This window comes from Arvicanthis niloticus, chromosome 16, assembly GCF_011762505.2.
Source record: "Arvicanthis niloticus isolate mArvNil1 chromosome 16, mArvNil1.pat.X, whole genome shotgun sequence".
Lineage (NCBI taxonomy): Eukaryota > Metazoa > Chordata > Mammalia > Rodentia > Muridae > Arvicanthis > Arvicanthis niloticus.
Genome location: NC_047673.1, coordinates 59,198,330 through 59,211,180, shown reverse-complemented (window position 1 = coordinate 59,211,180; position 12,851 = coordinate 59,198,330). Strand labels below are relative to the sequence as shown.

At 50.9% G+C, this 12,851-nt stretch overlaps 1 protein-coding gene across 9 annotated transcripts in view; it reads left to right on the top strand.

Moving 5' to 3' along the window:
* Positions 1-10,494, top strand: part of Sugp2 (SURP and G-patch domain containing 2) — a 28,273-nt gene extending 17,779 nt beyond the window's left edge. For 4 of the 9 annotated variants that reach the window (XR_013104443.1, XR_004608440.2, XR_004608441.2 and 1 more), the window contains exons 7-12: positions 1,306-1,790; positions 2,991-3,052; positions 3,644-3,780; positions 4,413-4,533; positions 5,170-5,256; positions 6,774-10,494. Coding sequence is in view for 3 of the 9 variants with exons in the window: in XM_034519998.2 (XP_034375889.1) it covers positions 1,306-1,790; positions 2,991-3,052; positions 3,644-3,780; positions 4,413-4,533 (805 nt within the window). In the remaining 6 variants the exon portion in view is untranslated. Of the gene's footprint in view, positions 1-1,305; positions 1,791-2,990; positions 3,053-3,643; positions 3,781-4,412; positions 4,534-5,169; positions 5,287-6,773 lie in introns of those variants that run through there. The other 5 variants (XM_034519998.2, XM_034520000.2, XM_076914323.1 and 2 more) reach the window with 3 other exon arrangements.
* Positions 10,495-12,851: the final 2,357 nt, after the last annotated feature.

Genomic DNA, 12,851 nt, shown 5'->3' with positions numbered 1-12,851 from the left:
CCGATTGCCATTCCTCCTCAGTTTTTGTTTATTTGGTGTGTGAAGATTTATCTTTTGTTTGTTTGTTTTTGTTTTGTTTTCTTTTGTTTTGTTTTCGAGACAGGGTTTCTCTGTTGTTGGGGGCCGACTCAGAAATCCACCTGCCTCTGCCTCCCAAGTGCTGGGATTAAAGGTGTGCACCACCACTGCCTGGCAAGATTTATCTTTTTAAAAATAATTTGTATATGTGTGTGTGTGAGTTTATGTGAACCACATGTGTGCAAGTGCCCATGGAGGACAAAAGGAAGCATTGGATCTGCTGAGATTGGAGTTACAGGGTGTTGTGAGCTGCCTGCTGTAGGTGATGAACCTGGACTCAAGTCCCCTGTAAGAGCAGTACATCAAATTATTAATTGGGTTGTTTGCAAAGTGGCTGCTGTGAGCATTTTTCCAAGGGGGTTGTGGGGTAAGGTACTAGGCCCTGTGTTCCAGCATTGTTGAAGAAGGGGAGGTTTTTTGTGGCAACTTGTTGGTATCTTGGGGAACAAATACTGAGGTCAAGAAAGGCTGGTTCTTGGCACTGGAGAGATGATGGCTCAGTGGTTAAGAGTGCTGGCTGATCTTCCAGAGGACCCTTGTTCAATGCCCAGAACCCACACGGCAGCTCACAACTGTCTGTAATCCAGTTCCAGAGGATCTGACACCTTCACATAGACATACATGTAGGCAAAACACCAATACACATAAAAATAAAATAAAAAAAGAATCATCTAAACAATTAAAGAAAAAAAAACAGTAGCTGGTTCTTAGTATGCCTGCAGGCTGGAGAGCACCAGCTCCCTTGGCCACCATGTCTGTGCTTCTGAGCCTTTGGGTCTATGTGTGAGCTTCCGGTGCTACTCAGGCGTCTCAAGTCCATCATGCATTTATTTATTTAGTGTGTGTTTGCTGTGGGCATTTGTGGAGGTCAGAGGAAACAAGTTCTGGGGTCTAAGCTCAACTCTCAGTTGTGTGTGTAGCAGGTATTTCTATTGGCTGAGCTGCCTCACAGACTTCTTTCTTTTTTCTTTTTGAGTTTGGTAGGGATGGAATGGGAGTGCCTCTTGCAAGTTGCAGAAGCATCCTGTCTTGACAAACTTCAGGATCATCATGTCCCGTCCAGAGATTATTAGACTCCACAGTCCTAGTCCTACAGGAGTCTGAACGTTCTGTCTCCCATTAGCTGCTCTGGAAAAGCCATAGCAGAGTCATGGGGAGGCCTGGCCTCTGTCCTGGGACAGGAAGGAGCTTCACGCTCAGCAGCTCAGCAGTGCATTTTCCCCTTAGGTTCCTGCATGACCAGAGCAGTACAGCTTTCAAGTTCTACCGAGAGAAAGTGCTGGAACTGTGCCCATCTATCTCCTTCCAGTCCACTGGTGAGACGGGGTACTCAGTACAGAGCCCCACAGCCGGCAAAGAGGGTAAGGGTGAGCCACAGGAGGGACACCCTGAGCAGGAGGCTGCACTGGAAGACCCCGAGGTACTGCCTGAGGAGGAGGAGGAAGATGAGGAGGAGAGTGAGGAGGACGAGGGTGGAGAGGAGACCTGCACTCTCAGGCCACAGGCAGGAGATGCCAAGTGTCCAGGCTCTGAGGGCAGTTCCCCTACTGGCAGCATCCCCGGAGAGGGCTCAAAGGAGGACCAGGCCAGCACCCCTGGCCTGTCACAGTCCTCTGGCAGCTGCTTCCCCAGGAAGAGAATCAGCAGCAAGTCACTGAAAGTTGGCATGATCCCTGCCCCAAAGAGGATATGTCTCATCCAGGAGTCAAAGGGTGAGTATCCCATAGACCTGTGAGGGACACACTCAGTAGCCATTTTGGCTGTGCCAGCCATAGCCAGTCACCCTGCCTCCTACTAGCATCTGCTGGCCTGTATGTGTGCAGATGGGCCCAAGTGCCTGGCACAGTGCACAGGGTTCTCTGCTCTCAGGACTTAGATTTGAGTGGATTTGGGGTTTTGTGGTGGTTTTCTGAGACATAATATACATGTTTAGCCTGTACTGGCCTCATACAGTAATCTTCCTGGCCAGCTCCCACAGGGTGAAACTGCAGGTGTGCCACCACAGCCAGGTTCTCTTGGTTCACAGTGCTGCCAGGGAGCCCAGCCAGGCCAGTGCTATGTGGCCCCTGGGCCTGTGCTTTGGCTGGAAAGTATTTTTAGCCATTGTGCACTGCACTCTAAGGTGTTAGCATGTCTGCATGTCCAGTAAGGGGGCTTCCTTCCTTACAAGGAGCTCTGTCACCAGAGGCTGTAATAGAAGTTCAGCCTGCCATTTCCCACCCTTGACCTTGAGACACACCCAGTTTCTCCTCATACCTATAGTGAAGCTGGGAAGACAGTAACCATTGGACCTTGCTGGCTCTGTAAAACTGTCACTTTATAGTCAGAGATGTCCGCTTGGCACACTCCTTAAGGATGTGTCCTTAGCACTGTAGTGGATGGCCAGTGGCCCCACTGTGATCCTTGTGTCCTGTTTCTTGAGAGCTGAGCCATACTTCTATCTTACCTCAGATACCTTAGTGCTTTGCGCATCCGTGAGACAGGCCTGACACTATTTTCAATCACTTCCATGATGAGAGCTTGGTGCTCTCCTGAGCTCTGTGCTCTCAAATTGGACAGTTAAGGGGCTTAACTAGGAGGGCCCAGTGCTGTCATGGCCTGCCTGCAGCAAGAGAGTGTTCCTGTAGCCATGGAAAGCAGCCCATGCAGCAGGTCTCTGTGAGGGCCAGCACTCAGGGGTTGAGTGATGGTGAAGTGGTACCCTTGGCACTGACAATGCTGTTGGCTTCATCACAGCCATTCACAGGTCAGCAAACATAGAATATTTGAGAGCTGGAGACGGGATGGGAGCCAGCATCGGCCATGAGGGCAGACACAGGTGTGGACTGTCTTCACCAGGCAGCATTTTTGTCTTTAGACATGGGCATGGGGCAAATGTACCATGTGAACAGATCTCTCCCTTTGTCTTCCAGTCCATGAACCAGTTCGAATTGCCTACGACAGGCCGAGGGGTCGTCCCATAGCCAAAAAGAAGGTGTGTGTGACTACACTGTGACACCTCCCTACCCCTGCAGGTTCAGGATCAGAATGGTTGACTGCTGCTTGTGATGAGGCTTCAGGCACTTTGCAGAGCTGGGTGTGGAGCATGTGCCTGTGTCCCAGGTGTTCAGAAGGCTGGGGCAAGAGGATTACTTATGCACAGGAGTTCCAGGCTGGCCCAGACATCACAGCAAGCTCCATCCCCAAGACAGCAGCCAGCTGTAGGCATGCCTGTTACTGCTTTTCTGCCTTCAGGAGGCTGGGCTGGAAGATCTCAGGTTTGAAGCCAGCCTGGGCTGGAGAGAGTGAGATTGCATTCAGCCCTACAGTATAAACTATGCAGTGCCTCCTCACAGAGTTTCCCTCATAGTCTCAGTACAGGGCAGCAGCATGTCGCCCCACAGCCAGTTGCCATTTCTAACCCTGGGGTAAGGGATCTGCCCTCAAGAAGTCCCACCCCCAGGGATGTTACAGGGAAGCTGGAGATGAGTGGAGCTCACCGTTCCAGGCATCTGGGGTTACAGCACCATTGGAGATCCAGTGTATACTGGAACAGACTGGAACCCACCCACCTCTCTCTCTTCAGAAACCCAAGGAGCTGGAGTTTTCCCAGCAGAAACTGACAGACAAGAACGTGGGCTTCCAGATGCTGCAGAAGATGGGCTGGAAGGAAGGCCACGGCCTGGGCTCCCTCGGAAAAGGCATCCGAGAGCCTGTCAGCGTGTATGGCATGGCTGGGGGAACCCTTGGGTGCCTTGGGTCGGGGCTATACCAGAGTACATAGCCAAGTCATTTTTTTTTACTAGCTTAGCTGTTCACTCAGTACACAGGGTGACCAGCTCCTTCCTGTATAGATCAGCTTCCTGACCCTTACATCTAAGCAACATTTAGTGATGGCACAGGTGTTTCTGGAAGCCATTACAAGCTGCAAAGATGGAGACAAATCCTGTTCATATGTCCAGAGGATGTGACCCTCAACACCAACACACCCTGAGTGAAGTAGCCTGTTGTGATCAGGCTGCAAACCCACAGAGGGCTCTAGTCAGGCCTAGCTGCAGCTTATCTCTGATCCTGGAAGACTGAGGCAGGAAAATTGTGAGTTCCAGGCCAACTTGGGCTACATAAAAGACTGTCATAAGCACAAAAGGCCATGCTCCCATGAGCTAGTGGCTTCTTTTTCTTGTTTAATTTTTGTTGTGCTAGGGAGAGAAGTCTGGGCCTTATTGCATGGCAAGCACTCATTGAACTATGTCCCAACCCTGTGACTGTATTTCCTCTCTGGATATCTGTCCCATGTCCCTGTGCACCCTCGTTGACTCCTGATCCTAGCTCTGACTGTCACCTCTGCTCTGCAGGGGGACTCTCTCAGAGGGAGAGGGCCTGGGAGCTGATGGGCCTGAGCAGAAAGAAGACACCTTTGACGTCTTCCGCCAGCGCATGATGCAAATGTACAGACACAAGCGGGCCAGCAAATAGGTGCGTACCAGGACCCAGACCAGCACCTGATGCTACCAGGAAGAAAATCTGAGTGAGGCAGAAGGGCCATTCCTGCCATGTGACCCTCTTCTGTCCAGGCGTGCAGAAGAGGAAGCTCCCCAACAAAAGGGTAGCTCATGGGCCCCAGCCTTCCCATCATCCCTCCAGTGCCTCTGCCTGGCTTTGAGCATGTTGCTGTGGGAGCAGGCCACCCTTGGCCTTGCCTGTTCATACTCCAGGTTTCTCTCGAAGATGACGTTCCTTGCAGGGACCAAACAGCTAGGACAGACCTGATTAGTGGCCTTGCTCAGCCACCACACTCCTTCCTGAGGGCCTCAAGTGCTATTCTATGAAGGGTCTACAGGCCTCATCCTTCCACTCTTGGCTCTTTTTGTTTTTACTTTTATTGTGTGTATGTGTGTGAGCAGGTGTGTTGAGGTGCCCATAAGAAGGGCACAGGACAACTTGTGAGTCAATTCTTCCACCATGGGAGACTCTGGAATTGAATTCAAGTCCTCGGGCTCGGTAGCACCCTTACCCATTGATCCCTGTCGCTGGCCCTCATTCTTGGTTCCTGACCTTCTCTCCCGTCATGTTCCATGCACAGTTCTGAACAGCCGTTCTCTTCTTAACTAGATCAGAGCCACTGGCGACAGAGATAAGCCTCGAAGCAGCCTTGCCCTTCCCGTCACCCTGCCCCGGACGCCTGCAGCCTGAGCCTCGGTGTGTACTCGGCCAGCTCCACATCCCTAGGTCAGGTTCCACCAGGCCTTGCCACTCTGCACAGTGCAGTGGCCACTCAGGCACCCTTGTCTGTCCTGCTTCTGACTCTGTCCTTCATCTTAGTCCTCTTTGTAGGGTGGTTCCTCAGCCTTGTTGCCCAGGGCTTGGCTCCACTTTGAGTTCTTCACACAGCCCTGCCCTGCCTTCCAAAGCCCTGTGTCGCTGTCTTCAGAGCTTATCTGGAAACAGACAGGCTCCAGTGGAGAGGGAACACTGTGGATTCTTGCTTTTGAGCAGTGATGTCTCAGCTCCTTCAGAATTCCGAGAGCTTTGCAGGCTGAGGCAAGGGGATCTAGGGCAAGTTAAAGTCCTGCCTGGCTGTGTAACAGGACCCTGTCCTGAGAGATTTCTCAAAATCTTAGCCCCAATTTAATATAATTGAGGCTTATAATACGCCTGTCTCTGTCTCTGGGAAAACCCCAGTCCTTGCACCTCCAGCCTCCATACTGTGGCTCCTGCAGGCCAGTGCTGCAGTGCTGCAGCAGTTTCTGTGGACAGTGTCATTCTGAAGCCTCTGGAAGGACAGCGTGGCTCAGCAGAAATGGACGTCTGCTTTGGAGCCCGACCCCACTTATGCCTGCCGCCCCTGTTTGGTGCAGATGCTCTCGTTGTGTCCCAGCCTCCCCACTGCCACACTGCTAGGCATTGGAAGTCTGGAAAGGCTGATGTCAGGGCTGGGGACATGGTGGTCAGATGTCAACCATGAGCACAGCTGGAGGATCTTGCTGTAGTGATGAATTCAACTCTCCCGGGCAGTGCACTTAGCTCTGCCTTCTGTTTCCCAGTGTGCCCTCTTCACAGCTGCTGCAGCTCACGCCTACCTCATGCTCTTCTGTTGTCTTGGCAACTCACAAGTCTTTGTAGCTATGGAGATGCTGTAGTGCCAAAGGGTCTGACCCTTGAACACTGTAATCTGCAGGGTGGGAGATGACAGGGCAGGAACCCCAAGCTGCAGCTTCATCTTCAGGTCTTCTCTTTTACTCTCTAGCAGCTTCCATGTTGGTTGTGGTGGGCTCTTAAGAGGAGTTCCTATCTGTAAGTGGAGCACACATACCTGGGCATGCCTCTTGCTCCATATCCCCAGCTTCTCTCCAGACATCTGCATTTGTGCTGGTCCATTGAGTCTTCAAAATGATTGAGGAATTGTGGGTAGATGGCCCTGGTTCCAAGTCTCTGTCACTCTGGGAGCTGAGACTGTCAAGCTTTCCCCCAAGTTGAGAATGGCATTCTTGATGCTCTTCTGGAGACAGGGTGAATGGTGGGGAGAGAGAGCACATACCTCATACCCCTCAACGTGAGTTGTTGTGACCCTCCTCACAAATACCCTGCCATCCTTGCCCTCCTGGGGCACCTTGCTCTCCAGCCAAGTTGCTCTGGGGACAGGGCTGTGGAAGACACCCGATGCATACTCGTGTGATGACCTTGTCCCTGTCACAGTGTTTGTCCTGTCATTCTAGTTCCAGGGTCACATCCACAAGGACCATGGATTCCAAAAGTTGTGCTGGCCTGGCCTTCCCTGGCTCCGGTGTGTTCCTCTTCCTGGATGTGCGTCGTGCAAGTTGATTCTGTACCTGGTAAAACCTAGAACACACTTGTGATGTCACCACTTGGATGTAGTTGTGTTTGTAAGGATCTAAGAAGTCATGGTGTTGTCGGTGTTGAGTGCTTGGAATAAATGAAGAGCAGACCCGCTGCCCGGCTCCCGTGCTGCAGTCACTGAGGCCTCCATGGGGGCGGAGGCATGAGGACTTTGAGGCCAGCTTGGGTTGTATCATAGTCTGTATTGAAGAAAAAATAAGTTGGATAGAGTAGCTCATGCCTATAATCTTAGCACTAGGGAGACTGCGGCAGAAGGATTGATTTCAGTTCCAGTATATCCTGAGCTACAGAGTGAAACTCTCAAACATGTGAGTTCTGTGAGGAGGACATGAAAGGTGGCAGTGCGCACCTAGACCTAACAGGTGGCATCTGATGGCCCAAAATAGGGGTCTGAGCCCTAATGACCGGTATCCCCAGGTCCAACAATGTGTCCCCAGAGTCTAGCACTGACTACAGACATCCCCAGTCCTGACCAGGCAGCAGTCCATCAGCCCAGACCCAATGACAAGTATCCCTAGACACCTCTAGCCCTCGTGAGTCTGCCCAGGCCTGATAACAGTGTCACCAGTCCCCAAAATAGAGGTCTTCCAGGACCAATGACACCATCCCCTTGACTTTGACAGATCTTTCCCAAGCCTGATAATGATAGGCTTTTGCCTGTACATGACAGTGTACCCAGGATGACCCAGACTGGTCTTGAATTCAAGATCTTCTGCCTCATCTTCTAGAGTCCTGGAATCATGGGCCTGTCACCAGACATAGTCTCTGAGAGAATGGCTGTCCATGGCTTACCTGCCTTGTCCCTACCTGGGACAAGAGCACTGAATAGTGGGGCCTCAGGCATGATTTTGTTCTCTTGCCTCTGGTTTTTCTACCAATATTTCCCTATCCCTAAGCAGGAAGGTGATGAGGAGACCAGGCTGGACATGGTTCCCAGGACAGGTGATGCTGTACTCAGAAAAAACCCTGGGGGTGGCCTAGAGACCAGCAGCACAGGGCCCTTCAGAAGCTTCACCTCTGCTCTATCCTAGAGGAATTCTGACCATGATGCTGGCCAGCCAAGCCCTGCCACCTGGCACCCTGTCTCCTGTTTCTACTCACCCAATTTTCCTCACCATAGCCATTGTGGGGGCCGTGTCAGGCAACACAGGGCAAAGTCTCCAGCCACGGGGGTGGGGGTCCCCATTCAGTCTTCGACCTCTGTCCTCAGTTTCCCTTGACAAATTGTAGAGAGCCATCAGAAGGTAAAATATCCCCTGTGTCTTAATTAGAGGGTTTTTTGTTGTTGTTGTTGTTATGATAAAGCAACATGAACAAAAAGCAATTAGAGAGAAAAGGGTGTATTGGCTTACACTTTCATATCATTTCATCATCAAAGGTCATCAGTACAGGAACTCAACAGAGGGCAGAAAAGTGGAGGCAGGAACTGATGCAGAGGCCATGGAGGGGTGCTGCTTACTGGCTTGCTCCATATAGATTACTCAGCCTGCTTTCTTACAGAGCCTACGACCGCCGGGCAGTGGTGGCGCACGCCTTTAATCCCAGCACTTGGGAGGCAGAGGCAGGCGGATTTCTTGAGTTCAAGGCCAGCCTGGTCTACATACATACAGAGTGAGTTCCAGGACAGCCAGGGATACACAGAGAAACCCTGTCTCAAAAAAAAAAAACAAAAACAAAAAAAAAAAAAAAAAAAAAAAAAAACCAGCCTACGACCATCAGCTCAGGGATGGCCCTACCCCCCACGATGGGCTGGGCCCTCCCCATCATAAGAAAATACCCTACAGGCTGCTTATAGCCCATTCTATTGGAGGCATTCCCTCCATTGCGATGACCCCAGCCTGTGTCAAGTTGACATAAAACTGTCCAGAACACCCTTTGAATTTAGGGCTGTGTGGTAGTTCAATGTGTCTCATATAGGAGATTGTTGCCCTCCCTCCGTCGTCCAGGGAGGCTGAGGGTGTATCCGAGCAGGAGCCTGATGGAGAGCAACCCAGAGAGCAAGCTGTGTGTAGTGGCCACACATACAGTCATGACTGCTTGGGACATTGAAGCAGGAGGGTCACTTAGCATGGAACTTGTAGACCCTACATGGAGGCCCCGATTCAGCACAAGCCAGATGCACACAGAATAGAGCGCAGGGGTCCCCTTCTACAGCCACAGAGTAAAATGACAGCACACGTGAGCCAGAGCAACGTGAAACAGCCGGGAGCTCCTGAGTCTGTTCCTTAGGAATGCGTGACCAGTTGCAGCAGAGCAGAAGCCTGGCCCCTTCCAGGGCTCTGCATCCATAGCTTCAGAGAAAACAGCTTTAAGACTGTTGGATTTGGAAGCCATTTTGTTGTCACAAATATTTTTACAATTACATTTATTAGGGATAGCCAGATGGCTCAATGGCTAAGAGCACTGGGTCTTCCAGAGACGGGTTCGGTTCCCAGCACCTACATGGCAACTTGTACCATCTGTAACTCTAGTTCCAGGGGATCTGTCACCCGCTTCTGGCCTCAGGCACTGCACACACACTGTGTACAGTTATACATGCAGGTGAAACACACATAAACATGAAATAAAAATCTTTAAGTTAAAAATTGGTGGGCTGGAGCAGTGGCTCAGCAGTCAGGAGCACTGGCTGCTCTTCCAGAGGTTCTGAGTTCAGTTCCCATAAACTGCATGGTGGCTCACAACCATCTGTAATGAGATCTGATGCCCTCTTGGTGTGTCTGAAAACAAGGACAGCGTACACGTGCTAAATAAATAAATGTTAAAAACAACAACAGTTGGTGTGGGTATGTATGTGTAGTGAGTGAGTGTGGCTGTGTGTGCCATCGACCTGTGTGGAGAATGGGGAGTGGGTTCTCTCCAACCATGTGGGGCGGGTTACACTCAGGTTATCAGCTTAGCAGCAAGCGCCATTACCCACTCAGCCACTCTACTGGCTCATCATTTAAAATACTGGTTTTTTTAAAAAAATATATTTAGTTTTATGGGTGTTTTGCCTACATGTATGTCTGTACCACGTGCATGCCTGGTGCCTGCGGAGGCCAGAAGAGGACATCAAATCTTCTGGGACCATAGTTACAGATGGTTGTGAGTCACCACTAATTGCTGGGAGTCAAATCCTGGTCTTCTGGAAGAGTGGCCAGGACTCTTAACTACTGAGTCCTCTAGTCCCTTAGCATCTTGTGCTTGTGTTTGTGTTTTTGTTATTATTCTTGAGGCAGAGTCTCTATAATCCTGGCTGTCCTGGAATTCCGTATATAGGCCAGACTGGCCTTGAACTCACAGAGATCTGCCTGCCTCTGTTGCCCAAGTACTGGGATTGAAGACCTGCACCATCACGTTCAGCCCCTTAAAATATTCTTAAGGGAGACAGTAGCCTATTGGGGCTGGGCAATGGCCTAGCTGCAGGTGACACTTTTTTTTTTTTTTTAATCTTTTTGTTTTTCCAGACAGTTTTTCTGTGTAGCCTGGCTGTCCTGGAACTCACCCTGTAGATCAGGTATCCAACCCAGAGATCTCCATTCACAGAGATCGCCTACCCCTGCTTTCCTAGTACTGGGATTAAAGGTGTGTACCACCGTCTGACTTACTGTTTTTATTGTATGTGTATGAGTGTATTCTACATGTATGTAAGTGTACCATGACATGCCATGTCTCAGGAAACCAGAAGTTGTCAGACATCCCACCCCCATATCTAGAATTACAGTTGATACTGAGCCGAGATGGGTCCTGGTCCTCTGGAAGAGCAGTCACTGCTCTTCATCACTGAACCATCTCTCTAGACATAGTTTAGGTTTTGAGACAAGGTCCACTACACTAAGCCACTGGCCTGGAAGTCTCTGTAGACCAGGCTGGCCTCAAGCTCACAGAGATCCACTTGCCTCTGCCTCCCAAGTGCACATGCACACACAGATTGTCATGAGACACACCGTTTGGCCCTGCTTGCCAGGCCTCTGGCAATGAGTCCCAGAGTTGAGAGACACCCTGCCCCAGTGTCCAGCTCTCTTCCCCACCCCTAGCCCTCTACTGTCTGAAATGAGGCCTTGGGCAGAGGAAAAGGGGAAGCAGGCTCAACCTGCTCCTTCTTACAGTCCATAGAGTCCTTCACTGACATCACTGGCCTGTGGTCCAGGAACCACTGACTGACTGACCCTGCAGGATCCTGAGCCCCTGGTGGAGTAGCAGAGGGGACACAGCTGGTGGCCAGTGGAGGGGCTGCCCATAGTTACAGAGTAAGCAGGATTGGGCTTCTGTTCACTACAGTTCCTTCCTTCCACCTTGGGGGCCCAGACTCAGTAGCTGGGACCATTAGCCTGACAGCTGTCCACATTTCACAGACGAGGAGGTAGATCTAAGCAGAGCTGAATTGCTCAATTCTTCAGGGCATATTTTCCTGTCTGATCTTGACAGCAGGCAGCCATGCTTCCCATTCAGTGGAGGTTTATATCCTGGCCCAAAGGTCAGGAACCTGGTTCTGAATGTCAAGTGTGGACAGGGAAGGTCCCTGCACCCCAGCCATTTTACCTAGGCTGTTTTCACCCACTCTGTCAGCAAACCCAGTTCCAATCTGCCTTTCATTGATACTAAAACAGGAGCTGTGTCTCTGGAACCCAGGCTGGCCTGGAACCTGTGATTTTGTTGCTTCAGCCTACCAAACGCTAGGATGACGAGTGGACCATCACCCCACCTCACATATTAGCATTGTATTTATAATAGAGTTTCAGCACCAGATGTATAAACTGAGGACATAGCCACTCTAAGATATGGTGTGGGGAAGGGTTTTATTGTAGATACAAGTACAGCCAGAGGCAGCTGGAAGAGTCCAGAGCAAGGACAGAGTAATAGAAGGAACACAGCCAGCAGACTAAACTGGGCCCGGAGAGGAGCATGTGGGCAAAGGGGACCCCCAGGGATCATGGCTGAAATGGCAAGGTTATATAGGAAACCTTAAGTGAGGAGCTGAGGGGAGCCTGGGTGAGCCAGGAAGCCAGCATGCTTCATACGCTAGTAGGTACTACAGTTAGCCATTTATTCTGAGTTCCTTTTGGGCCTGATACTGTGGAAGTAAGAAGAGGCTGAGACAAGGAGATCACATGAGGCCAGAAATTCAGGCCTAGCTCTGGTGACACCCCCAATATTCAAGGTGGGTGACAGCATCTTCAATCATAGTGTCTGAGTCCAGTCTAGACTACACACTGAGATGCTGTCCAAAAAAGAAGGGGGAGGGGTATAAGGAGAGGAGGAAAGTCCCACACAAGTTACTTTCTGGTGTTTAGTGTTCAACGGAACTGAGCTCGCCTCATTGGGTCTGTGGGATTTGCTGTTTCTCTCCTTGACAGATGAACGCTAAGCAGAAGCCTAGGCAAATAAGGCTGAGATACTTAGTCTCAAGACGGTTTGACAAAGGACTCCCCTCACCACAAGAGTCCCTGAGGCAATTAAAGCCCCCAAGCCCTGGACTAGGCCTCTGGTTGGGGATGGTTTGGGGACGCTGTGCCTAGAGCCCAGGATCTCTCACATGGTAAGCAAGTGCTATGCACAGAGGCCCCTTGGCTTATCTTGGAGGCTCCTGCATGTACAACCTTGAGCCCCAACCCTGCCTCCTCTGGGATGGCAGCCATGCACCACCACACCCAGCTTCCCAGAGAGGCTGTCAATAACCTGTGTCTCCTTGGATCAAGATCCTTGTGTGGGAAGTATGGGTGTTATCCACTCCCCAGCCTGGACCATGTGGGAAGGAGAGTGTCTGTACAGCTCCAAAAGGAGCCAAGGAAGGAGGCACACAGGAAGTGTGAACGTGGCAGGCTGACATATGCGGAAGGAACTGCAACCGCTAGCCTTTGTTTGGGAAGCTGCTGTGGTACATTGAGAGAAAAGTCTCCGACTGGAACCAAACGATGTCTTCCTTTGCCAGTGGGTGAAAGATGGATGCACTCCAC